The sequence below is a fragment of the Tyto alba genome, unplaced genomic scaffold (genome assembly GCF_018691265.1).
Source record: "Tyto alba isolate M040663 unplaced genomic scaffold, T.alba_DEE_v4.0 Super-Scaffold_22, whole genome shotgun sequence".
Lineage (NCBI taxonomy): Eukaryota > Metazoa > Chordata > Aves > Strigiformes > Tytonidae > Tyto > Tyto alba.
In genome coordinates, this window is record NW_024881296.1 from 34,250,435 (window position 1) to 34,277,099 (window position 26,665).

At 44.3% G+C, this 26,665-nt stretch overlaps 1 protein-coding gene across 1 annotated transcript in view; it reads right to left on the bottom strand.

Annotated features, from left to right (window-relative positions):
* The window catches only part of RNF217 (ring finger protein 217), a 63,489-nt gene extending 39,487 nt beyond the window's left edge, over positions 1-24,002 (bottom strand). Inside the window, exon 1 of the mRNA XM_042796100.1 lies at positions 23,068-24,002. Coding sequence (XP_042652034.1) covers positions 23,068-23,727 — 660 coding nt within the window. The 5' untranslated portion in view covers positions 23,728-24,002. The remainder of the gene's footprint in view (positions 1-23,067) is intronic.
* Positions 24,003-26,665: the final 2,663 nt, after the last annotated feature.

The window sequence follows — 26,665 nt, forward strand, 5'->3', positions numbered from 1 at the left end:
AGTTACACTCTAACCTAAGAAACATCAGCAGAAAACTAGGGCACAGAAGAAAAATCCTCTTAATGAAAGTTGAAAAAACAATTTTGCCCCACAACTGATCTAATCCAGTAGAGAGCTGCACTCGTCTAGCACATAGTGATTTCCGAACAGTGTATCTAACAGCCAAAGTATCAGAGTTAATTCTCCTGCTGATCAAACTCTGGCTGTAATGTGGGGGTTGTTACCACGTCAGGTCAGTCTCCCTGAAAGCCTGCCAGAATTGGGTCCCAGCTGAAGCTGTAAGGTAGCCTTCAATTCGATTAATGGAGAGTGTTTGTGTATTGACTGCTGCAGACTTTGTTTGTCACAAGCAGTTACAATTTTTACATCGGCCACAAAACCATTAGAAACAACAAAACAAGGTGGGAAGCAGGCAACACAGACGTTTTACACCAGGAAAAACAAACCATAACTGTTCAGAACAATATATTATGCTTACCACTTTTTATGTTGCACTTACCACTTTTTCATAAAGCAAATAAAACATGAAGCAAGCTCATTTAAATTCCTGAAGGCAGTTCTAACACCTGATTAGGCTGTTAAAATACTCATTTTCACATCAGGTTTGCCACAAGAGAAGAAATTACGACTTCCCATTTGTTCCAAATTCTCTTTAAAAAGAACCCAAACCAAAACAAAAACACTACTATTCATCTGTTGTTTATATATGCAAATCTGCGTTTAAAAAAAAAGTGTAACATAATATCACCTTTACTACAAACCATTGACTAGTTCAAAATGTTGATACGGATTTGACAATTTGCTGCATGTAGTGTTGTGCTATGAGAGCCTGCTTTTGCTGAGAGGGAAGAATAGAGGTAGCATAAATTAAAATGCCCCAGGTTAGACTCCTGGCTAAAATTTCAGAGTTAACAATGAGGAATTGATTTGATTCTTGCAAAAATAATTTTGTGATCAGATAAGGATGTGGAAATATCAGCTTGTAGGAGAAAAAAAAAAAAAAAAAAAAACAACACAGGGTAACCCTTCCCTGACTCATTATGTTTTTAACCACTTTTGCTCCTTTGAGGATAACAGTCCCAGACAGTGCCTGAATACTAAGGGAAAGGTGGAAATAACCATTATAGTCACTTAATGCAGTTCCCTGCAACCATCCTTTTTGGCTGATTAGAGACTGGCTTGGAACAGAAGGACAAAAGATGACTTCTACCTACACAGAATTCTCTTTCTGAATGCTGTGCCAGGCTTACCCTGTATCACCACGAGTTTAGCCCAAGATCTCCAATTATGTGATCAAACACCTATGTAGACCTGAAAGGTTTGGGATGCAGTTCCAGCCAGACCTTTCACATATCAGTTGGTCCTAGTATCCCCCTCCAGGTCTCAGACTCCTTCAGCCATTCCATCAGGTCACAGTCAGTCAGGACTGCCATTATCTCAGACTGCACCCTGCCTAATGGCTAAAACATTATGGAATAAGTCAATACAGCTTTCCCTTCTCCCTCTCTGCTTTAGGGAGTGATCATGAGGCTGCAAGGAGAGAAGCTTCAGCTGGCTAACACAGGAGTCTGAAGTGGTTTTAAATTAGTTTTCCGATTGATTGGGCAGCTGAATTAATTCTGCCTGTGACATACGATCACTAGTTCGCAACCCATGAGAAAAGTGGGAAATGCACAGCCAAGGAGAGAGACTCTTGCAAAGGTAGCTGGCTGCCAGTCATCTTACCTGTCATGTCACTCTACACCTTCAGATCATGTACCAAGTTCTTCCCCGTGTTAACTTTGTTTACCTTTAAGAAGCTACAAGCCTGAAATATGCTCAGCAGCTCCCCTCAGCAAAAACAGTCAATGGCAGCTACAGGACAAGAGTTGAAGGGCTGCACCTGATCCCATCTCCATGCAAGTCTACGCATCAGCGTTTTCTGCACACACGCCCTAAAATTAGTGTTCTTCAGAAAGCAGCCTGTATTTTGGCGTAGCTAAGTGACTATTAGGTTTATGAGTATTAATGTATACTTTCCCATTCTGTACAAGTACTTAAAATGCTCAACAGCACTCAAAAATCCTTCACTGAGCTTCAGGTCTGAACCTGTGATCTGCCCTGACACCCGCCCCGCAGCCTTTCAGATGGTCTTCACAGTTTCCACTTCTGTTTTGGCACTATTTCTGCTCTCCTCTCGGCTGTCCCCCCCCCCAAGGATGAAAGAGCCTTATCTGTGAAGTCAAAGCAAAGGGAATAGTTACAAAGTAACTAGGCTTTTTAAGCTGAAGAAATACATTACTTGTAATGAAACAACTAAGTTAATAGGCATCCTCAGCAACGTGGAACCAAGCAGCAGGGAAGAACTCTAGCAACAGCCATCACACACGCTAGAAAACACTGGGAAGCAGATGACTATAAAACTAGCACAATAAGAGATAGACTATGAACAGGACACCTCATTAATCTGACATATACTGCAAAGAATTTTTACTAAATACATGTAATTGTTCTGTTCCAAGACTAAAGATCTCACAGCCACAAGCTGCAACGTAACAGCAGTTATGGTAGGAGAAAACTGCTTACAACTGGAGGAAAGCAATTATTTATCATTTCTGTAGATACTGCCTATCTATTTACAAGCAAAATTAATTCAAACTTGTCTAAACCACCCCTTCCCCCCAAAAAACACCCCAATAAACTAATCGATGATTACTGACTATAAGTGTTTGTAAAGTGATGAACAGGCGATTAGATAGATGATAGATTGAAACACCACTTCTGCCAGCATTAAACTTCTGCAGGGCTCCAGAAACTGGGTTGCCACACTGAATATTTAAAGCAGCAGCTTTGTTCCTAACAGTAGGTATCAGAGTTTTCGAACCACCACCTGTAAGGACTGCAGACTGGGGACCAGGGAGTGGGCAGGTGAAGTGAGGTGAAGGAGGTATCAAGTCAACTATATCCTTATCCACTTCTGAAACCACAGACTCCAGTAGTAATTGAATTCAACACTAGTTGAGGAAATTCTAGTTTCATTAATTATTTCCAAAGAATTTCCTCTCAGTGGGAGAGAAGTTAACAGGTAGAGAAATGAATCATTACAAAGCACAGTAATGGAGAATGCACAAGAGGGCTTGTACATAAGGACACACATCTCTCCAACTCCAGGTTTTGCAAGACCAAAAAAAGGATTAATACCCTTCATGAGAAAGGGACAAGAAAATAAGTAGAATGTTTGTTAGTAAGGAGACAAAAACTTTCCAAAAGTATCTGATTTAGCATTTAATTAATATCTTAATTGAAGTGGAAGCACACCAGTGACCTCTCTAACCAAATATGACCCCTCCCAAAATATTAGTTTTGTTTCAGATTTTTAATGGGATGAGAACTTTTTTTTTTTTTAGAAAAATAACTCAATAGTTGTTCCAGAGCAAATTCTTCTACCTAGTAGTTGCAAACTGCAATCACCCTCTATGGTTAAGCAATCATTGAGGTTCATTTGCCAGCAATACAAGCCTCTGTAGAGGCCTGGCTAGCTGCAGTGGTTTACCCCTGAAAGGGGAAAGCAGTCACGGCTGCTCCAGCTTGTCTGGGGAAAGGAAGACAACAAGAAGGTAAAATTCAGCAAGAAAGAAGAGGTACTCACTTGAGCCTTTCCTAGTAAGTCCCTGCCTTTCCCACAAGTTGTATCTTTTCTGTCCTGCAGTTTTTCCCTGGAGTATAGTGTCCTCTAGCCTGAATACAAGGGGAAAATATGTCTACTCTTCAAAATATTCTGAATCCACCTCATTTCTCTCATTTTAATAACACACATACAGAGGCTGACTACCCTCTGAACTGCCCTGTACCTTCATCATTCAGGGGAGGATCTGCACTTGTAAAGTCTCCTTTTACCCTGAACTTGTACCAAACAGTGGGAGGTGCTGCTGAGAACTGCTGTTGCTGCCACCCAGGAAACTGCTGTCCCAAAGCACATTGATTTTTTTTGTGCAAAAGAAAGGCAGTCATATTTGTATTTGTGACTTCTGTGGTTTTGGGAGCACACCCAAACACCAAGTGATGTGTTTATTATGCACTTTTCACCAAAATGCTGCCTGCAGAGAGGGAAATGGTTGGCATCCTGCTGCAGAACTAAGTTCTGAATTGTACTGACATTTCTCTAAAAGAACTAAAACACTGCTGGATGAGAACAAACATGGCAGTGTTAACATGCTAGCAGATTCAGCAATTTTGGAATTTCTGTCCATGTGTGCCTACTGTTGATTCAACAGTTAAGATTCCTAGGGCTTGTTAAAACAAGTCTCTGTACTTTCCTTGGTGGCAAGAGATCAGGCTCAGTGAATTTCCCACCCCCTTATTCCCAACTGGATAGGGAGGTATGGCAGAAGCATCCCTCCAGAGCTAGTCCCCTGGTGCTCCAACCTGCTCAGTGTGATCAGCTGATGTCCCACTGTGTGCCTATGAAACTCCATCATTGCCTACAAACAGGCAGGCTTACTAAACTTTTAGTACCAGGTAACTAATGATACTAACATTAAGATAGCACCTCTGAAATTCAGGGGTTAACTGAATGAAAGCCACTCTGACTTTCCCCTCTCCCATATTCTATATATTCCCTATATAAATTGAAAGTGACATAGTTGAAACATCTGAAAGAGCTTATAAGAGACTAATTTTTTGTCAAACTTCATTTGGGATCAGGGTAATTTACCTGAATAGCAAGAAAAATAAAAGTAACTAAACAAATCTGTTAAAATTCATATTAAAGTATAATCCTTTAAAACTGGGTCTCTCAGGTAAAAATGACAAATCTGAAAAAGCCAAAGGATGCTTACTCTTAAATCCACAAGCCACTTGCTGTCAAGCAATGGTAAGGCAGTATCAAGGGAAAGTTTAAGAGCATTTTATGAAATCATTTAGATTTAATGAAACATTTTATTAAAGGCAAAATTAATCCTTTGTTGTATTCTGGTGCACAGGGTATCCTAATTATAAAGCCATTTTTTAATAATGAGGTCTCTTGAGCCTACTTTCAACCTCTATTGAAATACACGTTTAGTACAAATACTTTAATGTAAGTATACTAAGAATTATAGAAGACTGAAGAAAAGACTTATGCACATTTTGTGTGCTAGTTCTCCGAAGTACAAATGGCTATGCTTAAAACTAAGTGCAAATTACAATTCCATTTGATTTCTCATTTGCAAAACTAATCAGTAAGAAAGAATGGGTTAGCAAGACTTTCACCACACAGGATGACAAAATGAACAGAGATCATAAAAGCATTTTTTAAATGGGCATCCTCGCCTACTTATGCACAACAAATCTCTAAGGAAAGTTACTAATTTCTCATTATAGCATATGAATGTCTTGCAAATAAGAATGTCTTTTTCTTAATGTCACCTTGATTTACCTCAAAGCATAGCTCCTAGTGACTTTGAGTGCCAAAAGGTTCACAGAGTCACTGCAATAAGTGGTCATCTGTGAGAGATCTGGATTAGGGAACTTGGCTAGGGTCACCTTGGAAGGCTCTAATACTGTCAGAAAAAAACAACAATGCAGTTCTCCGATCTTAACTGTGACATTATTCTCTCTCTCATCTCACGGCTCCTAGAGTCACGAAAGCTGTAATAATCCTCCTCCTCAAAATCAAGTGTATAGGACAGCATCAGCTTCTACACACTTTGCTAGAAAGCTAGGAGTCCATCGTCACATAGAGGGGAAAAAAAACCTGATGCTTGAACTCAGGGAATAACCATGAGCAGTCCTAGGCAGTTATTTTATGCTGATCAGCTGCTACAGAGAGATTTGCCAGGAGAGATCTCATCCCAGGCAGCGCAAATGCAGACAGCACACAGATCCCTGCAGCCTCAGCTGCAGCCGGCAGGCACCCTGCCTCTGCTTCCCGCATCTCTTCTGGTCTCTGCCCACACCAAATTGTTCTTACCCTTTGCCAAGCCAGCCCTGGTTAGCCTTCATCCTCCACATCAGAAGCCTTACAGAATTGCTATTGGCGTGCAGACTGCCTTCAGCTCCCACGTCGTGGCACTGCATCCTGAAACAAGGCTTCCTGTCCCATTCAATTTAAGTCCTCTGCCACCTCCGTCCTGCTGTTCTTGCTGCATTTTGGTTCACCCACTCCTCCTGGGCAGCAGAAAAGGAAGGTGCCACACTGCCCCAGGACCCACTGCAGGATATTACAGCAGACTAAAATAACCAGGATGGACAAAAAGTGAATCTTGCTCCAGTCCCACACAACTGGGACAGCTCGATGCTGTCAGAATTACTAGCGAGTTAAGCCACCTAATGAAAAATCTGTACACTTAACTGCAGTTTTTCATCATGTATCATTTGATTCCCTGTGTATAGAATTTGTAAACACAGAAACAGACATCCTGCAATGCTGAGTTCCCCACTCAGTCACTGAAACACTGAAGATTTTTAGTGAAATAGTCTAAACGTGTTTGTTTTGGGAACTTTTTTGTGGGGTTTTTTTGTTTGCTTGTTTTTGTTTTTGTTTTCTTAACAAAATAAGTAGGTTTCTTCCACTCTCTGATCTATCCAAACCAACTCCTTGCTATGATTTTTCCCCAAAGATTGAAGCGGTATGGAACATTACCACTTGGAAGAAACCAAGAAAATCTAGAAGTCTGGGTTAGGATTGCTTGATTCTAACATCAGACAATAAACTGCAACTGTGATACACAGTAAATACTTGGTAGATACTTTTACTCAAGAAAAAACACACTTGCTGAATTCACACGGAACTTCAATGATTTTCCTCCTTAGCCATGTTTATCTGCTGACATCTTACAATGGAAGCTGGTGGATTCATGTCCTGCATGGGACTAGACAAGCTACATACATTCAGTATTGACTACCATGCAACAAGAAGCGCTTTTGAGAGACGTTTGGAAATTAAAACTCATTGAGCCGAAATTCGAGTGCAAGCACAACAAAGAAAACCTGGCCAACCAGCAGAAACTGCTCAAGAGGTCTAACCAGAGAAGTGGAATAAAAAAAAAAAAAAAAAGCAGAGGAAAAAGTCCACAAGAAGAAATTAGGACTGCTTTTTGCCACTAAGATGGAAGCATCACAATTCTGCCTATATTCCAGGAGTATCACAATTTCCTGAAGTGTGCAAACTCAGAAGTAAACTAAGAGTCCAAACAAAAATCCAAAACAAAACATGAAAGGAAAAAGGAAGCTATGCAAAATCTATATATTCCCTCTTTCAGGGAACGATCTGTAATTTAAAGTTCAGTACGAAGGTTTAATTATCATCATAGATATTTGTATTGTTACCGTAGTCAGTGTCATTCAGTACAGTATTTACAGGTTAAAGGAAATTTCAACAATTAGGTACCACTTCTCCAAATTTACAGATTTCAAGCATTTTTAGAATTTCACAAGTTTGCAACTAGTTTCAGATGAAAACATATCAAAACTCACCATCTCTTCCCCCAGAAGTTGAGGCAAAACTGATTTTTAAGTTAGCTTAAACTGGAGGTACAAGTAGGCATGATTCCAGTGTGCTTCCACTGTGGTCACTGTAGGACAGCTAAAACTGATCAACTAGCCTAATTCTGTACTTTTCCAGTTCAAAAAAACCCCCAAAACATTTTCTTGTTTGTTTGGGTTTGCAACATGCAGTATTAGCACAATTAATATATCTGTTGTACAACCCAAGACATGATATATATAGATAACTTCTCCAAATCTTAGACAACCCAAAAATATAATTTCTAAAATGCAAATAAGTGGTCAAAGTAATAGTATGCTAAATCAACACTATGTGTCTTAATGCCATGTGATGTGTTCTCTAAATTGCGTAGTGACAGCTGCTTTTTAAATAAAGCCCATTTTCTTTCTGGTCTCATTAGTGCAGCCCTACCTGCCCAGCTCCATTAGTCACTTCCTGCACGATCACTTGAACACCTAAGCAGAATCGAGACATCTCTTATTATATCCAACACAGTATACAGGTTTAACTGAAACATTAAAGGTGCAATTGAGCAAATTTGTCCCATGTGCCATCGCACATAAGGGTGTCACCTGCAAAACACTCTGGATAGGAACTCTGCTGCTCAAGATGGAGATTAACTCCTGTTCCCAATAGCCTCCCACCCCCAAATTATGTTCAAAGAGAAAGACAGGAGCCAAGAGATAGAAGCAGACAAATGAAGCCCTAATCTCATGGTTACTCTACCCTCTTCTCACTTCTAGAGCTTGAGACAGGTAAGAAAAGGAAGAACAATAACTCTTCTGCTACTTGAGGAGGAAGGGGTGTCTTCAACAAACTTTTTGTAATGATCAGTGCAACAGTAAAATAATATTCAGTTACAGGCTTTTATGATTTTACACTTCCCAATTTCACAACTGCTCTACGTTACCACAAAAAAGATCTGTAGAGTAGAAGCACAAGGCTATTGAACTTGATCTTCAAAATCAGTGTGCTAAAATCACAGCTGAGTAACAGCATAGGCTAATCCAGAACTTCTCCAAGCCACAAGTACCAATGCTTCCCATGACCCTGCAATAAGGGGGAGAAGAAAGAAAAAAAAAAAAAGCTGGAAATTCACTGCTGCGAACATAGTGCAGCCTCCCCTCCAGAGGTGTACAGGGATAACAAGAACTGGTGATGAGCTTCTTAAACCTGCTGTAACTGATGTGTCACAAAGGTTCAGCCTTGGCTCAAGTGTCTTAGTCTAACGCTACGGAGCGACACCACCAGTGCAAAGCGTGGCCAGCTCTCAGAAATCTGCTACATGGATCATACTTGCTCAAAAGCAGCTGAACAGCCAAAAGGATGTGACATCTGATTACAAAGATCCTCCTGCAATGAAGTCTTTCTCTCCTGCTCAATTATACATTGTCAGGAAGAAAAACAAGACAAAACAGTCCAACAATACAGAGATAAGACGAGTCCATGGCTGAATGACAACTCCTTCCCCCAAAGTCATAAAACAGATGTTAGTTTTCTTCCAGTATAAAACTTTCACTTCAGAGGCATTGATGAATAAGCTATAATGTGAACAAGTTAGTCTTGAGTTGTATAAACCTCTATCTTTTCAAAGCATGGCTGCAAATACTGTAAGCAAAAGGATCGCTATGCAAAGGAAATACCATTTTAAAAAACTCCTGACAGGGAAAGGAAGCTCATCCAGGAAAGGGAAGAAGAAAGAGAGCAAAAGTTGGAAGCTGGTGAGAACAGAGGTTACTCTCCAGGATCTTTAGAGTGCTCATTAGATAAGCATATACACCTTCTGAAGCAGCTCAGCTTCCTGCCATAAATAAAGGTTTTATAACCCACTCAAAATACCTATCAGCCAGCCATTTACTTCATTTCAGCTGCCTTGTCTGATTCCTTGGGCAGTACTTCTGCATTTTTCAAGTGTCTCAATAGACCACTGCACAAGATATACTACTATTTGATATATTCCAGATACAGTTCTCATGAGTTTTTCCACCATGGCTTACATATATAAAGTAATACATTAAAAGTCATACATATTTCAGAAATATTTTTAATGCTTCAGTGCCTGTTAGCGTCAGCATATATCAGTCTTGATGTTTGTGTAAGGTTTGTTCAAATCCAGAAGTAGGCTTGTTGTGATCAGATTAGTGCCTGATACCTACTTCAGAGCCAAAAATTACATCAATTACTGTTTCCATGAAATTTATCTTCCCAGACTTCACTGGTGAGCTCAGAGACACTACATGAAGCTAAAACCATGCAGGAGACCAGTTTAGTCTGGTATAAACCTAACTTAACAGGAATGTAATAAAAATAGTCTTTAATGCCATGCAGTCTTCAAAGGTGCAAACACATATAAGACTTTAAAGACATAAGACATGTGCTTGGCTGCACAGCATCTACCTCTGTGCAAGATTTGTTGATTTTCCCCGTGGCTCTAGCTTCTACGTGTAACAGCTACAAAGAACACAACAGCTTCAATGAGTTAATTCAGGTAGCTTGCAGGTATATTCTGTGATAAATAGAGAAACTCAACATTTATTGCACCTCAGCAAAGCCCTTCCTATATACGCCAGGCACGGAGCCAGAATAGATTTCACCAGAATCCCAAATAAATCACCTTGCAAACCATCTCGAGCTACCAGAAGACTATCTGGCAGCCAACAAAAGTACTTTAAGGATGCTAAAATCCTTCCACAAAACTTGTCAGATATTGGTATCAAAAGCTGGAACAAAAAAACCCTTAGAATGAGACATCAGGAGATAAATCCACACTGATGATGCTGCAGTCCATCAAGTGAAGCATACAGCTAAACCGAAGACCAACAGAAAGACAAGGAAGTTCAGCAACAACCCGGTACCACCTTTCAGTACTTCACAACACATTCACCCAGCTGCTAACTGTAGTTTCAATCAAAAAAAGAATTCAAAACAAACCCCATACCCAAACCACCCAATTTCAGAAATTGTTTTTCAGTGTTACATAGCTTTTCTTTGGTACCTTAACCATCTGTTCAGTTCATTGTATTCACGTAAAAGCAATCTGTGGAAACTAAAACAAATAATCACTGGTCTTTGCTGATTGTTCTTTCTTTATACAACAGCCTGCATGAATTCCCTTGGAGAGTTGTTTCACAAAGACATCCTCTATAGCCTAGGTCAACTCAGGTAATGGCAATGCAGTCTCTCCTCTGCCAGCGGAGGGAGGGAACCACTTGGAAATTTCTCTGATTCAGGCAGTCTAACCAAAAACACTCCTGAAAACACAGTTTTGAAATTTATTTAAAAGCCGTTTCTCCTAAAGGCAGCAAGACATTTGACTTCAAATTCCTTATAGACCAAAAAATGCCAGACACGAAGCATGGTTTGAAGTGCACTGCTTGCAGGTACATGTTGGGCATTAGGAAATCCTCTGCTGTTTTCAATGGCTAAAAAAATAAAGATAATAGAAGTCCTCTACCATTTCCTCATTGGATTCAATTTGTCAGAGCACACTGAGAAGCGCAGGCGGCCTTTCCATCCAACCGGGCCAAATTCAGCACATAATGGTGCCACATAGCAAGTCCTCTTTGAGAACCACTGATACACTGTGCCCTTCTTCCCAAATTCAGAGACTGGAATGGCTCTCCCAGGTCCTTCCTTTCTATCCTAAACAGAGGCTCACACTGATTTCTAGCCTAACTCATTTTTTTGCAATTTTTATAGTTTGTGTTGTGCCAAAACTTTAGAAGTGCTTACCTAACTTACCCCCTCTTGCACTTAGAGAGAGCAGTTATTTCTCTTCCCAGTTCTCCTTATGCTGAAAGAAGCAGTTCTGCATCTGCATGACAGCACTTTTCACCTGGCAGTCCTTTCTGATTACTCTCATTTCTTAAACTCTGGTACCCAAGATTCCAAATAAAGCCTTGTCACATAACAGCTTCATTGCTCTCCTCTCTCTACTACATCCTCAATTTGCATTCACTTTTTTAGTGGTTCAATCATTATTAGCCCCTCACATCATCTGTTGTCATTAACCCAGATTTGCTGCCTCCTACTACTGTTCCAACAGTTGGGCAAGCTCCTACTTGAAAAATTAAAATCAAAAAACCCTCTTCCTTGCTATTTCTTTTCACCATAAGGACTGCTAAACCAGAATTCTCCTTGATCAAAACTCCATACAGAAGATAAATGGTAAGCCAGTATCAGAAAACTTTACATCTGGTGCCAGTTCCATTACTGAGGCAAGGATAGAGGACCCTCTCTTTGTCTCCTCCCCTTCTCCCAAACAAACACCTCAATGCTTCTAGCCTGTGAAAGCTGTAGTTACAGCCCATTCATGCCAATGCACATGCTGTAAGAGTGGATTACATAGAGCTTAAAGCTCTATATTAATTGTAAAAATTGGCTTAAAATTTTTATGAGTCAAAAGTAGTAACCTACAGAAACATAAAAAGTCAGTTAGAGTGGAAAAGAATATACTAGAATAGTAATGAATTGATTTTGGTTGTCTTCAAAATAAGTTTAATGTTTTGTACTTGTACCAAGAGACTGTATGACCAAACTCCAACAGAACCTTTACCAGCAAAGATCTCAAGATGATGCATACCAGTCTTCCATGACAGTGCTGTACCTTGTTCTGTTGTGCATTTTTAAATAACTTCATATCTAATCAGTCTTCAGGCATTTTGTGTCTTTGCAGAAACACAAGAACAACAAAAAAAAAAACACAACCCACACAGTAAAAAACAAAAATCCTTCTATCATTTTGAGCTCTGCATCTTTTCACTTGTTCAAACTTGGAAGGAGCAATAAGAAACCTCTTTTGAGAGGTCTCTGGTACAGAAAAAATTTATCTCAAGAAAATGATTATCATACTTGGCACTGCTTGGCTGCTGCACACTAAAGCTGTTAAAACAAGCAAGATCAAAAAAGAGGTTCCTCATCTGCAAGAATATTCACATTAAAAACTTCGCTTGTAAAACCGCCTTAGGAATAATCTGTTCTGTGCTATAAAACACTTGGGGATGCTTTAAAGCTCCAGCTAGTTAAGAGTTTCTTATTTAACGATGCCACAGGCAGCAGGGACAGGACTAGTGGTACCAGTCTGGGCTGGACCAGGAACCTCATTGCTGCGAGCAGCTCAGAGAAACGCTCTGGACCACGCCACCAGGCCTGTCCAAGAGCCGTGGGTGCAGACGCACCTTTGGGCGCTGGACCAGCCGTGACTTCCGTCTGGATTGTGAAAGAGGAAATGATGCAGCAACAGGACCAAACTGCCCGCTTGATTTCATCAAGCTCCAGTGAAAACCTCCACGTGCTGTCACCTTGAACATGTTCTGTCCCCTTCCCTTGCGCTGCCTCTTCAATTGTTTCGTTCTGACAGGCTGTCAGAGTTGCCAAAGTAAATGGCCTTGCTTAGCCATGGTCACTTTACTCAGTACCACTTTGTGGTGGAATAAACATTTGCACGTTGTGCATGAGACAATTAGGAACTGGAGAAGACAAAAAAAAAAAAAAAAAAAAAAAAGGTAAGAAATGGTTGTGAAAGGTTACTTTTAAACCAGATAATTTTTTTCTCCTAGTGGATCAGGTGATGCATAAACAGTAGGGAATGAGTTGCAGGTCATGATGAGCAGCACTGCTAGCTAAAATGACTGTAGACCTTTAGCTTTAGACAAGGTCTGCTTTTCTTGATATAGAAAAAAGAATGAGATCCAGAACTCATTTTTGATCCTTAATTTACCAGAAGTGACGGCGTGGCCTTATCTGACTACCCGTCTTGGCTTGGGTGAGGTCCTCATAAAGCATTACACTCTGGGACACTTCAGGCAGTATTTACTGAGTTACTTTCACAAAAAGAATGACAAATCATGAAATACCTACTTCACCAAGGCAAAAGCACTCAGCAATGTCCATCAGTAATAGTTACAACTCACTTCAAGGAAGGTTTAAATTTTAGATACTGGGAAGATGCTAGTAATTTAAAATGAATTTACAACTCCAGATAATGCCTTGAAAGGAACGGGCATCTTCAGAAGTCTGAAAATTACTCTTTAAGTGTTACTGAGAAATACAACAGAAGCAAGGCTGAATCTACTTTACATTACACAAATGGGTGAAAATTTCTGAGGTTGCCTAATTTCCACTGCCCCTATGTAAGGAAAATGGGGACCATCAATACGTGCATACTTTGAAATATCCAGATTTTAATAATGTATTTGGCCACTCTGAGGTCTAGATGAACATGTATATATCAATACCTGTAAGTGTCTAACAGCAACAACATTTAGACAGAACTTCAGTGTTTTACAGCTCATTTTCTGCCTTAATCCAAGTAGGAGTAGCTCACCACAATAAAATATACTATCACCACCTGAATTCTGCCTGGAGTCCTAACATCTACATTTTGTAGTTGGTATGCAACACTTGGCATCTAAATACCATGGGGCATGTTTGCTCTTCTGTGGACCCAACGATTCCAAAAAAATTTTAAGTTGCACATTCTTTCCCCTTTTTAAGCTTCATGCTAATACCATAAAGTTAACTAAGCAGAGTTTCCAAGCTATTGCACAACTGAGTTGCATGTGCACTTGAAAAAGCACTGAGCAGTCTACATACTTGCTTCCCTAAGGCCTCTAAAGGTGTGCTTCTAAGCAGGAAAATTATACCTGCCACTGCACAGGTGCGCTGGAATGGAGAGGCATAAGGTGTTCTCTCCCCAAAGCACACTCACACAGCAAGTAACATTAAAACAGCTGAAAGCATTAAGAAGCCCTCCCCCACCATTTTTTTGCCCCCACACTGCAGTAAGTCCTGACAACAGTGAAGCACTTTTTGCTTGAGGCACCTCTCACAGCACCCCTGTAATTGGGCCACAGACAGCACCTACCTGCCCCACCCCTCTCTGCTGCCTATACGGTATAAAAGTCTTCCAGCAGTCTCATAAAACACTAGCCCATTATTTTCATGGAAGTTCTATACTTTAAATTGTGTTTAAATTCCGTTCCTTTGTTTTTCCCCCCTTTTTAAGGTTAGATTTATTTCCTGCCTGCTCCCATCCAATAGGATACCAGAAATAGAGCTAGTCCAATTTCAATTTCTGGCCACCATTTACCAGAATAACTAGACAGTATTCAACTGCAGGTTTAAACAGAGACCAAAGATCCACCTTATAGATGGGAGGCCACAAGCCTTCATGATTCCCTTCTGTTTTATGAAAGCTTACCCTCAGCAAGCCCACTTTCTGGGGCAAACCGATTCTTACAACATCACCAAGCCCTTCCCATCCTGGCAATCTCCTTCTCACTCTTCTTCCTTCCTTGTATTGTGTGAGCAACCCCACAGAGCCGCATCACAGCTGAAACAGTTTGGATAGGACTTCCCTTTCCTACAAGCTAAAGGGACAGAGTCATTCAGATCCCCATCCCACACCCCTGAGGTGATACACCACCATTCCTGCAAGATCAGGGGGCCAAAACAATTAAACTAGAGAGCTACCTGCCTTTCCTGCCATTTGTATCATGTCAGTGGTAGAAAACAATACGCAATAGCATCAGCATGACTAGGCTTGAGAAAGCTGAACTTTGCCCCTTCTATTTTCCACTACAGTATCCAATATAGTTTGTACTGTACTTAATAAAAATACCAGTGGGGGAAAAAAGTCCACAGAAGGGGAAAGGTACTTTTATTATTATTTCAATCTGATATTCCTTATAAGAGACTTTTGCTAGTTTATAAGCGCACTACTGTCTACTAGCAAGCTCATAAGGAAAAGGAAGTGGGATAGCTGTAGAAATTTCTTCATCTTTTCATGAAATTGTAATCTAGGAAGTGCACAGCCTTTCTCACGATTATGTAAATAAACAGGAGCAACCACACATTCCAACAAGCTTGTGAATGAAAACATACACAGATCTTAAATTGAAGCAGTGAGATAGCTACTAGGGTAATGTGGACTCTAAGCCATTTCAGGTTCAGTTTCAAATCTGGCTTAAACTGCTGTTAAACTTCTGACCTTCTGCACTGAAATCCATCAAGTTTTCATCTCTCTGAGTAAAGTCCTGAATTTGTTTTTCCATCCTCATTTTTTCCTATTTCATTTACATTAAGCAACTGCTCTCACAAGGCTTATTTACCTATACAATAAATGTACGTGTGCCACAGCAGAAAAACATACATTTAAGAACTGGCTATTCAACAGGAATGCTGTTATTTTTATGTTCACATTAACTTCCAAATAAAATTAATTTCTTTGCCTTACCAAAAATTTTTCAAGTACTTAAAAATGGACTCAAAAGTTATATAGCCTCTTTATCACTGGACAAATTTGCCACTTCCTATACTAGAAAGTCACAGGTACTTGGCTAATAAAATCTTACAGACAAGGATTTTTTTTTTTTTAAATATATAATTCATAAAGAAAGTATTAAAAAGACAAAAAAGAAAGAGAAACATAAGTGCAAGTAGCTAAAGAATACTGAAAGACAGATAAACCAGAGTAACTGGGTGGGTAAGTAATGTTGTTCTTCAACAGTTTAAATTCTTTTGAAGAAATCACATCCATTACAACTCCTAATCATTTTGACAATGTAGTTACATCCTGACCATGTAAGATACGTACTTTCCTCGAGCCTGGCTGGTTTAGACAGCAGGAAGCAAGATATTTGTACAAGACGAAGAGAGGAATGAAGGGCCAAGAGGCCCCAGAGCAGTTGGAAGAACAGTTGTTCTGGGTGGAGAAACAGAAGAATGGGGCAGAGGTGAGCTAAAGGCCTTCCCAACCCCCATTTAACTCCTTCATTTCATCTTCTTTGGGCAATTAAAACCCAACAGTTCTGTTTTCAACTCATTTCACTTCAAAATCCCTGGCCTGAGTCCACACCTGTGCCTGGTAGCTCCCGGCACAGCTGGAGGGAGCCGTGGGAGGAAGGCATGCAGCACACCACCTCCCCGGGGCTCAGCCTGTCTGGGGCCCCCAGTGCCAACACCCCGACAGACCTGTGAGGTGCCACACACCGGCTAGGGGAGGCAGATGACAAGCAGGGCTTCTGCTTCCCAGAAATTCTGAATTTTCCAAATTAGATTTCAACCCAAACTAAAACAAAACCAGTTCTCCTTCATTTCCTGCTGCAATTTCACATTAATAGGAAGTCTTTACCTTTCAAAATATCAACTTTATTATCAACACCAACAAATTCGTGGCATCACTGTAGGTCTCAACATTTATCCACACACCTCGCTACCTAGATCAACAATTTCATGACATCTTTTATCCTCACCCCAGGAATTCAGGCTTTCCCTGATTAGCAAAACCCATCTCTGCAACTGTTCAAAGGTGACACTCTCTTTTCTATTCCCAACATCTTTGACCCTACAGATCAGAGTTTTAACAGAAATCTTCTTTGCTGTAAGAAGAACAGCCATTCTTTTTTCCCTTCGCTTCTTAACAGCATGGCTAAGAGATGACGGTCACATATTCCAGCTATGCATCTCGAAAAGACTTATCCAAACAAGAGGAAGTCACAGCCATCAATGTAGAGTAAGCTTGCTGCTACTTCTACACAGGGAACATGTCACACAAAGTGGCGGTATGTTGACAGAGTCTCTAGGCCTACACGCACTAGGATAACTAGGCAGTATTACTCAAGAATATTGCTCAAAACTAGTTTTCTTTAAAAAGAATTTGAAACCGTTTCCAGAAATGCTTGACTTTTTAACTTTGTTCCAAACTTAAGTTTTGGCCCAAACTGGATCCATCAACAACCATTCAAGAGGGACTAAAAGCCAGCTATGTGCCTAGTCAACTTTAAAGTCTAATGCTTACAAGCTTAAAGGTACTTGGGTGTCATCCTGAACTGTGACAGTAACCCTTGGGCAGCTGGCTATGCAGCAGCATTTCAGCACTGGCACAGGACAGACTTTCAGAAGCTGTTGCTTAAAATTACAGAGACATTTAGGTGCTCCTGCATCTTACAGACTGCTCGCAGCTGATGGACCAGGTCCATCTGCCTCCTCCTTCTGCTCAGGGACCTAGCCACCTTACAGTGGCTGGTTTGGTTCAGAAAGCCTGTAATCTAGCAGGTAATACATTCTCTTCTCCTCCTGCACTTCTCTTCCTCCTTTGGAAACTTCTATGTTCTTGCAACATCAGCTGGAGGGTTTTCGTTCACCCTGCCATCATCTCCTGGTAGCCTGTCTAAGGCCATCCCAGCAACTCACTAGCTAGCATTAAAGCATGGTTTCGGATTAATAATCCTTGCAAACACAGAGCTTCTCCCCCACTGTATGACAGTGGCCCTTCCGAGCTCTGATTTGACTCAGGGCACAAGCAGCTCATTATCCATCAGATGATTCAGCACTTGGTGTCTACATTTCTGCTGGCTGGTTTTCATCAGCAACCAGACTACAGCTTTGAAGGTGTATCATTTATATGATACCATCAGACACCTGAAGAGGCACACAGGTGTCAAGTCCCTCCGGCTCCAAGCCAGTACTGGTTTTAGGCAATACAGCCTGTTCCTAAATTCTCCTCTTCGCTACGTGGCTTTATAACTACATTCTCCACAAAAATCCTGACTGTAACTGCTGCTTTTTTCTCTCCAGGTCTTTCAGGAAGAGATCATGCACAGAAAAGAAGGGGGTCAAAAACAGGATCTCAGGTCACAGAGAGAGGAAGACTGGTAACAGGTCCTGGGCAGAGGAAAGAATCTCCACGTTTCATGCTCAGGAGAGGACAGCAGGATTTTAGTCCCACCAAAACCAGCCATGCACAAAACACTGTTGGATGCAGCCCCACCCCCAACAATCCCTTCCAATTTACTCATGGCCACTAATCTCATTAGGGTTCCTATAATTAAAGCACCATAATATCTGACTGAGAATATAGTATGCTGTTTAAATTAACTCACCATAGTCCTTTAATATAAGAAAGACTGCTCCAAGAGAATTACAAGATTTACAAAATAAAGCATCACTAATGAGCATAGGATCAAAACTGGATTATCGAGTTTCCCAATCTGCATGTAGAAAAAGCAGGCAATCAAATCACCAGGGTTTCTATAAAACTTTTACAGCCACTTTATAGCAAAAGTGAAACAAATGTAGATACAATTATATAGATGTATATATATAGCTTCAAATATTTATTATCCAACATATTGTACTTTATATATTAGGAAACAGCAAATGTTATTTTGGTCTAGTCAATAATTGTTAAAAAGTGAGGAGCAAGATTGTTCTCAATACCACTTGTCAGGTTTTCAGATTAGGGAGCTGAGAAAACACATAAACCTTAGCTTCTTTAACCAGTCTGGCGTAAGTTAAAAAAAAAAAAAAAAAAATTTAAACTTTAGGTCTTCTCCCTCTGTTCTTAAGTCAAAACTCTTCCCGTACCTATTTGTTTATTTTTAAAGAAGGTTTCTGAACAAACCCCACCCCCAACCCAGACACACAAATGTACAAAAAGCAAAACCAGGCACAAATACTCCCTCTGACTCAGACGTACAAGCAGCCAGGAAAAGTTAGGAAGTGAATCACTCATTTAGCAAACCTATGTGTGCACACAGTTTCTGGAATAACCCAGGTTTGGTGCCATGTTAAATGGAAAGGAAGATGGGAGGTGAAGGAGATGGTCTCACAGAGGTAATACTGCATTCACGAGTGCCCTGGTTCTTCCCACCCCGTCCCCAGTCTGTGTGCTGGATGCACGAGTGTAGAAGCCCACAGGTCTCAGCCAAAGGGGAAACAGTTCTTCCACCCTTCTGACCCTGACCTCACTCAGTACATATCTGAGAGGCCATGGAGATAGCCTCCACGAGTATCACAGTCCTGGAAGAGCACTGACCTTTCAAACATTCACAGTCTTCACCCTCATTTGTTTATAGCAACAGAGAACAGCTTTGGGCTGCATCAGTTCCTGAAGATGGGACTTGTTGGGACCTGACCCAGGCTCTGTGGGACCCACACCAGGTCCTGAGGTGCAAAAGCCACCACCTCTTCCATGCTAACTCATCATCCATGCTTACCCCTCCCTCAATTTCTCTGGGTCCAAGAAAACAAAGCAATAAAAATTTTTTGGTGAATGGTAGATAAACTGGTTGTAGTCAGACCCTGAAAAACCCTGAGGGGTCTGAGAGTATTAGGCCAGGAGAAAGAATAGCTAAATTGAAGCAGAGGCAAATTTACGCAATTTACCAAAAGTCAGGCTTCAGATCAGGCTGGGCACTCCAGGCTCGCCTGCTAAGCTTCTGCTCCAGCCATTAAATCTTTGAAAGGGATTATGCAGCAAGGTGCTGGTGATAAGAAAGACTGAATTTGACCTCTAAGGACCTTCAGATATGACATTCCTAAATCAATTACCCTCATTTTCCAGCATTCTGGAAAGACTGTACAAGTGAATGCTGCAATTCAAGTATTTTCATCTGGATAATCTTTTCAACAATGTCTAAAACTTCAGTTCATTTTCTGATCTATAAAGGGTTCCAAGGCAGAAGTTTTGAGGCTGTTACATACTTGCATAGAAGAGGGCAGAGTGCATTAACAGGGTTTTTACTTTGCTACTCCATTAACCATCATTTCAGAAATCACGATGAAACCATCATCAAGAATCTGGCTTTCTTCAGTGGGAAAACAGACAGTAAAGGCAACATGAATTATTTTAAGCATTATACTTCTGCCAACATACTCCACATTTTCAGCATGAAAGACCACTGCTCCTCCAGAGACTTAGCTGGCGTCCTCTCAAACAAAGGGCACAGACTGCTACTTCTCTGACAAGGAAACCAGTTCTAAACAATGCATATTGCTGCTTGGGGTTTTGTTTTTCAGTTGCTTTTATTTGTTTTCAACTTCAGGTACCTTCTTAGATCAAGCTGATCGCATCCAAACTGAAAATCTGTTAAAATTTTCAAACAGCTTCTCAACACCTACTTATTTTGAAGTTTTGGTAAATTTTCTTTTTTTCTTTGCTACACAAAGTGCTAAGTCTCAAAGATGAAAGGCGACTTTATTTCTATCCTACACTGCCTTTCTACTCACCCTTCCCAGAAACTCCTCTAACGTAACTGACATGGAGAAGCATTTTCTCTCTCCTCAGGATGAGTCACAGGGTCCTTCCACAGCACAAAGGAAAGATACATCACTTCTTGTTCTTTTCAATGAAATATCACTTTCCTGTTCTTTTCAAAAAAGGAAGATAGGCGAAGACCACATTGGACTGTTTGAGGGTATTTTGTTTCCTTTTTCTCTAAACAAATTTATTAAGCAACTAAAATTCTGCCTGGTCATAACACCATCTGTAACAATGTGCCCACAGAACTGCTCCGTGAATCTTCCTCCTTAAGATCAGTATCCCTGCTGCAGACATCTTCTGCATCTGTATCCCTGCCCCATCTTCTACACACAGGAGTAAGTACCCCTATGGCTATCTGCCAAGCAGACCTTTTAATAGCTGCTGGGATAAGTTTTGCAGAGTGCTCAGCAATAGTGGTGGCTTTCTCGAAGAGGGCATCCCTGCATACACATCCAACAGCCGGCCAATGCTAAACCCATTTCACGGGGCATATACCTGGTTCCAAGCCACCAAGCTGCTGGATCATCCTCCAAGAGTCCAGCCTAAACCAGGCAGAAGAGTTCTTCAGTATGGCTTTAGCTACAGCATCACATAACTTCCCCAGACCACTGTAAGCTACCCTCTGTATCACTTTAGCTCACAACCCATTCTGGGTTTGGGCAGATTCGTGCTTCGATACAACTTTTTCCTCAAACCTTGCGAGATCCTACACCCCTTCCTACTCAGAGGAATCAAATAGAACAAAACAGGCACAATCTGGTGGCATTTCAACTCTTTTAGACAAACTGTATTCTAAATCCACCTCTTTCATTACCGATTTTTTTTTAAAAAGGGGCTCAGATAACTGAATTGAGTGTTTATGCCTACAGTGCAGACACCTGAATTTTATCATATGAGGTCATGATTGATGATCCTGCCTGGCCATTCCTTTAAATATTTTACTACCTGTTTTAATGGGCAAGAACTATCACAATTCATCACGTCAACTTGTAAAGCAGGCTGCAGGCATTTGCAGAAGCTACAGAAGACCACCCTTGGCACCACTTTGCAATTTCCAGCTTCAAACCAAGACAACATTCTGACACGTGACCTCAGTGGCAAATACAAAGGTGGCACAAATGCACATTGGCAATATACTCTAAAAACTTGCTGAGAGTTTACAGTCCACCACTTAACTGCAAACCAAACCATTCTGGGCTCCACAAAGTCTTGAGAAGACTTAGTAAGTGTTCCTGAGTTTCAGTGCTACAGGAGACATACAAAACACAACTCTGCTTCTCCCATTCATTGTCTTCCATGTTAAGCCCTTCCCTGTTATCTAAACATAATGAAGGTGGTCTATAAAAACACTAGTGAGTTTGCTATTAGCCAGAACAAAAGCTACTAGCACTAGTAAGTGCTACGTAGGCTACCAATACCCATAGAGGAGCACATGCTTCACTTCAGCCAGCACGTGCAATTTCCAAGCACTGAAATGCTCCCTGGTCAGAACAGCCTGACAGCTATTTATAGCGCGCAGGGGTAGCTGTAGCCATCCATCCCATCCCTACGCAGGCAGCCCAGTGGGAGCACAGACTGCCCCAGCACTGCTCCCGGCCCCAACAGGTGTTAAAAAAAAAAAAAATCATTCTACCAGCACGTCTCCACTAAGTATATCCCAGAAGTTTCTGATGAATAAAAACATAAAGGTGGTAAGCAAAGGGTTTGTTTGGTTTTGGTTTTCCCACATACCCACGCTTCTCCCATTGCTCTTTGGGTTTGGGCATGCCTATGCTAGGGGCAGAAACAATGCACAAGTGTTTTGTGATGCTAAACTAGCGACTAAAAACACTAGCGAAGACAGAGCTTTGCTTTCAAGCTGCTGATTTCGGTTTGAAACGGCAGTTTTGACTGACCAAACAGTGATGAAGATATAAGCAGCATATACGGGAGCAGCCATCTACCCGGAACGGAAAAGCTATTGTGTTTTGGGTGGGTTGGTTTCCCCCCCCCCAAGAAAAGTTCTTGTTTACCGTTGCAACTTCATGAAGAGTCACAGAGAAACACCCCTCAACCCCCCTTATTTTAACCTTGCGTACCTGGTGTAGCACCGAAGGCGCCGGCCGCGCCGAGGCCCCGCAGGCGCCCGGTGGGGCGAGGGGCTGCGAGACGGCGGCGAAAGCCCCCAGCCCCGGGACTCGCCTCGGAGGCGGCTGTAAACGCTCCCAGACTGCTCCCCCTCCTCCTTTACACTCCTCTTTAAATGGAAACTGGTGCCAGCCCCAGTTTGAGAATTCACGGAGAGCATCCTTCCAAAGGTGGGACGAGCCCGGGAAACACCCAAGCGCCCAAACCCGACAAGGCTGCGCTCATCGACGCGCAGAGAAACGCTTCGGGAACCAACTTGGGTCAATAACCGAGCCGCTCGCACGCACGGCGGCTGCCAAACGCGTCCCGGACGGGGCGGGCGAGGTTCCCACGCCGCCCCACACCCGCGGGGGTTCCACCGTTTAACGGCCCCGTTCCCCGCCTCCCTCCGCCTCGGCACAAGCCGGCGGCGCCCGCCGGGCCCCCGTACCTGGGAGCTGAGGTACCGCTTGAGGCACTCCTCGCACACCGCCTTCTTGCAGCAGGACAGCGGCTTGATGGGCTTCTCCTCCAGGCAGACGCGGCAGCTCAGCACCAGCAGCGGCCCGAACTCCCCCGCGATCAGCCCGGAGAAGGGCTCCGGCAGCAGGTACAAGTCCACCACCTCGATGCTGCCGCCCGCAGACAGCGGGTCGCCGCCCGCCGCCGGCCCGCGCCGCGCCGGGGGCTGCCCCCCGCCCGGGCCGCCGCCGCGGGGGGGGGCGGGGGCCGCCGCCGGCCGGTCGTTCTCTACGCAGTAGACGGTGCAGTACACGTGCCGCCGGGGGGGGCGGCGGCGGCCGCTGCCCCCCTCCGGTCCCGGCCCCTCCTCCGCCAGGGCCGCCGGCTCCTCCGGCCCGGCCGCTGCCTCCTGCTCTTCCTCCTCCTCCTCCTCCTCGGCCCTTCGCCGCTCGGGGCTGGCGGCGGCCGGCGGCGGCTCCCCGCTCCGCCCCGGCCCGGCCGCCCTGCCGCCCGGGGCCGCCTCTCGCGGCGGAGGCGGCTCGTCCGGGCCGGGATCCCTCGGTCCCCCGGGCGGGCTCGGCGGCGAGGCGGCGGCGGAGGCAGCAGCAGCCGCCCGCGGGGCGCTCAGCGAGCTCTGCTGCTCCCCCATCGCCGCCCGCCGCCGCCGCCGCTCCTTCCCATCCAGCCGCCTCCCGGCCCCGCTGCCGCTTCTGCTTCCGGGTCCCGAGCCCCGCGCCGGCCGCCGCCCGGCCTCCTCCCTGCGGAGCCGCGGGGGGGGGGGGGGGGAAGAAGCGGCAACAGCAGCGGCGAGTCCCGCTCCGCTCAGCGCCGCCCGCGGGGTCCCGGCCGCAGCCCGACCCCCATACCGCGGCAGAGGCGGGCAGCCGCCCCTGGTACCGCGGGGCAGCGCGCCCGGCCGCGCCCCGCCCCGCCCCGCGCGTCACCGCCCCCCGCCCGCGGCGGCCGCCCCGCCGGGGCGCGCCCGCCTCCCCCCGCCCCTCTCTGACGCGGCGCCCCTCGGCCCCGCCCCTCATTCAACCGTAAACACCGCGTGCCTGCCCGCCCACCCCCGCCCCCCGGGTCGGACCCTCCGCCGGGGGCCGGTACCGAGGCCGGGCTCCCCCCCCCCTCCCCGCCCTGAAGTCGCCTGCGCCGGTTTAATTTCCACAGCACCTCCGTCGGAACGGAACTGGGAGCGTCCCCAGCGAGGGCGAAATCGGAGCGAGCAGGGGCAGCGCCGCCGTAATTGCTGCGCGCTGAAGGCGGGAGATGCGGTGGCGTTCGGAGAAATAGTTTTAAAAAAACGGGTGGATCCACACAGGTCCGGAACGGTATCCCGTTGTTTTGGGGACTCGCAATTAAGGGGATTAGGGGAACCTCTGCGCGCTCTGCTCTGAGAGGCTGCCGGTATGGCAGTGCCTCTGCTTGAAGACGGTGTCCGCACAGCTTGACATCGTCAGTTACATCGTCACACAGGGCGGGTGTCACGGAGCTGATCCTGCAGCAACTGAGTAACGTGACGGGGACCGGGCAGTTTCCATCCCAAACCTTGTCTGGAGCATTAATCAGAAGCTCGTCAGCTGCTCGGCTTGAGCGGGCGTGGGGCTGGGCTAGCTAGAGTAAGAGATGGACGAGGCCTGAACGTGGGGAGATGACAGTGGGGGCTACCAGGGGTGCCTGCGTGCTGTCACCCCGAGCCCCGTGAGCTCGTTACGGCGGGCCCCGGCGCGGCTCCCTGCCTTGGGCTCCGTGCTGGAGCTCAGCAGCACCCCAGCAGTCCCAGAGCACGGGGTGTCGAGGGCGCTGGATGGGGCCAGCCCAGCTCTGCAGGGCCCTGCGTGGCACCGGGGACGAGGCTGAGCCCCCCCGGAAAGCCGCACGGGGAGCCTGCCCAACCCTGCTGAAGGCTGGAAACGGAGGCACCCCAAGCTCTCTGTGCGGCAACTGGCAACATCTGCTGGCCTGGGGGCTCTTCAGCTTGAAAAGGCTGTATTTCTTTTAGCCCCAACCTGACCTGAAAGTCAGTGTGAATGAATTTGTGCAATGTCAGACTGTGGTTACCCCTGAAGGAAAATCATATGGCGGGATCATTTATTTTAAACAATACGTTTATTTAGCTTTTCTTATTTGAGCCTCTAGAGGTATGCTCCCAAAACTTACTTTGGAAATTCAAAGTGTAAAACTTCTACTGAATGAATAAACATTAGAATTTCCTACAACCCTGCCATTCAAGAAGCTGGAGCTTAAAGGAGAAAACCTAGAAAGACAATGTCATTGCGAGAGCAAGCAGTATTGCTCAGCTGTTAGTTCAGAAATGCGTGTGCTAAAACACAGCAGGGGAAAAACGGTGCTGGGGAATTCAGGACAGTGATGCTAATCGGGCTCGGCTGCGGGGAAGCGTTAGGCAGAGAGGAGTTACAGAACTGCCCGTGCCCTCCCAGGCTGTGGACTGGGGCTGGTTCAGTGGCCTGTGCCAGGCCACGGGTCCTGCTGGTCCCGACTGAACAGTGGGCAGAGGTGACGGCCCCCGGTGCCCCCCGTCCTGTCCTGCTGCTGGCTGGGCCGGTGGGACCAGCCCTGGCTGGTGAGGTCCTGCCTGGCAGCCCCTGGGGACAACACCCCCCCAGCCCCTGCCACATGGCTCCTTGGCATGTGTATGCTTTGCAACAAGTCTTTGCCGTATTCTGTATATATTCTCTCAGACATATTAAAGAAGTTTGACATTATATTGTATTAGACAGAAAGCAATATTGGGCTGAGGTAAACACGACAGGACCTGCTAATACGTGCTGATTGCCTTTCCCACCATGCCGTCACACAGATACATATTCAAATGACCTCAAGGAAGAAGAAGAATTTTCAAAAAAAGACCACCCTAACCCCCCTAACAATCTGGCAAAACAGGATGCTGTGTTGCGTGGCACTCGCTTATTCCCCAAGAGAACTGGTGGGAGAGCAAGTGGCCAGCGTGGGATGCTGGCTCTGTTGCTCCGTACCCTGCTGGTAGGTGCCTGGGAGCGTGAAGCAGGAGCCCGCACAGGGCTGGGCGCGGGGTTCCCAAACAGGCTGCTCTGCTGCTGACTGACAGCTTATCCCACGTATCTTAGGCTGGCTGTTGCCCAGGTTTTGAGAAACCATGAGTCAAATTCACATCCAGAAGGACTCTGTTGCTAAAACCTTGTTTTAAAATGCGATTTTAGATCCATACATTTTACACTCTCTGTAGAGCATGTCTGGACTTTAAATAAAACCTTATGGAAGATATTAAAAAGATAGCAGCACTACTGGACTTGCATAAGATAACAAATTAAAATAAGTTATCCTGCAGAGATAAACCTTTTTCCTCGAACTGTTCGGTTTACAAGAACTTCATCATGTTTGAGCACAGTTGTGTGCAACTGTGTCTGGTTACTTTTCTCTCTGTGATGTAACGCCAGGTCAGACTCCACAGAGATTCACGCATTTGAGCTCTGCAAATGAAGTATGAGGAAGCAACTGGCACGACATTAGTTCTCTGTGAGGGATCCCCAGTTTTGGAAAGCTCTATCCACCGTCATCCACCAGAACCTGGATTTGCTTACCTTTGC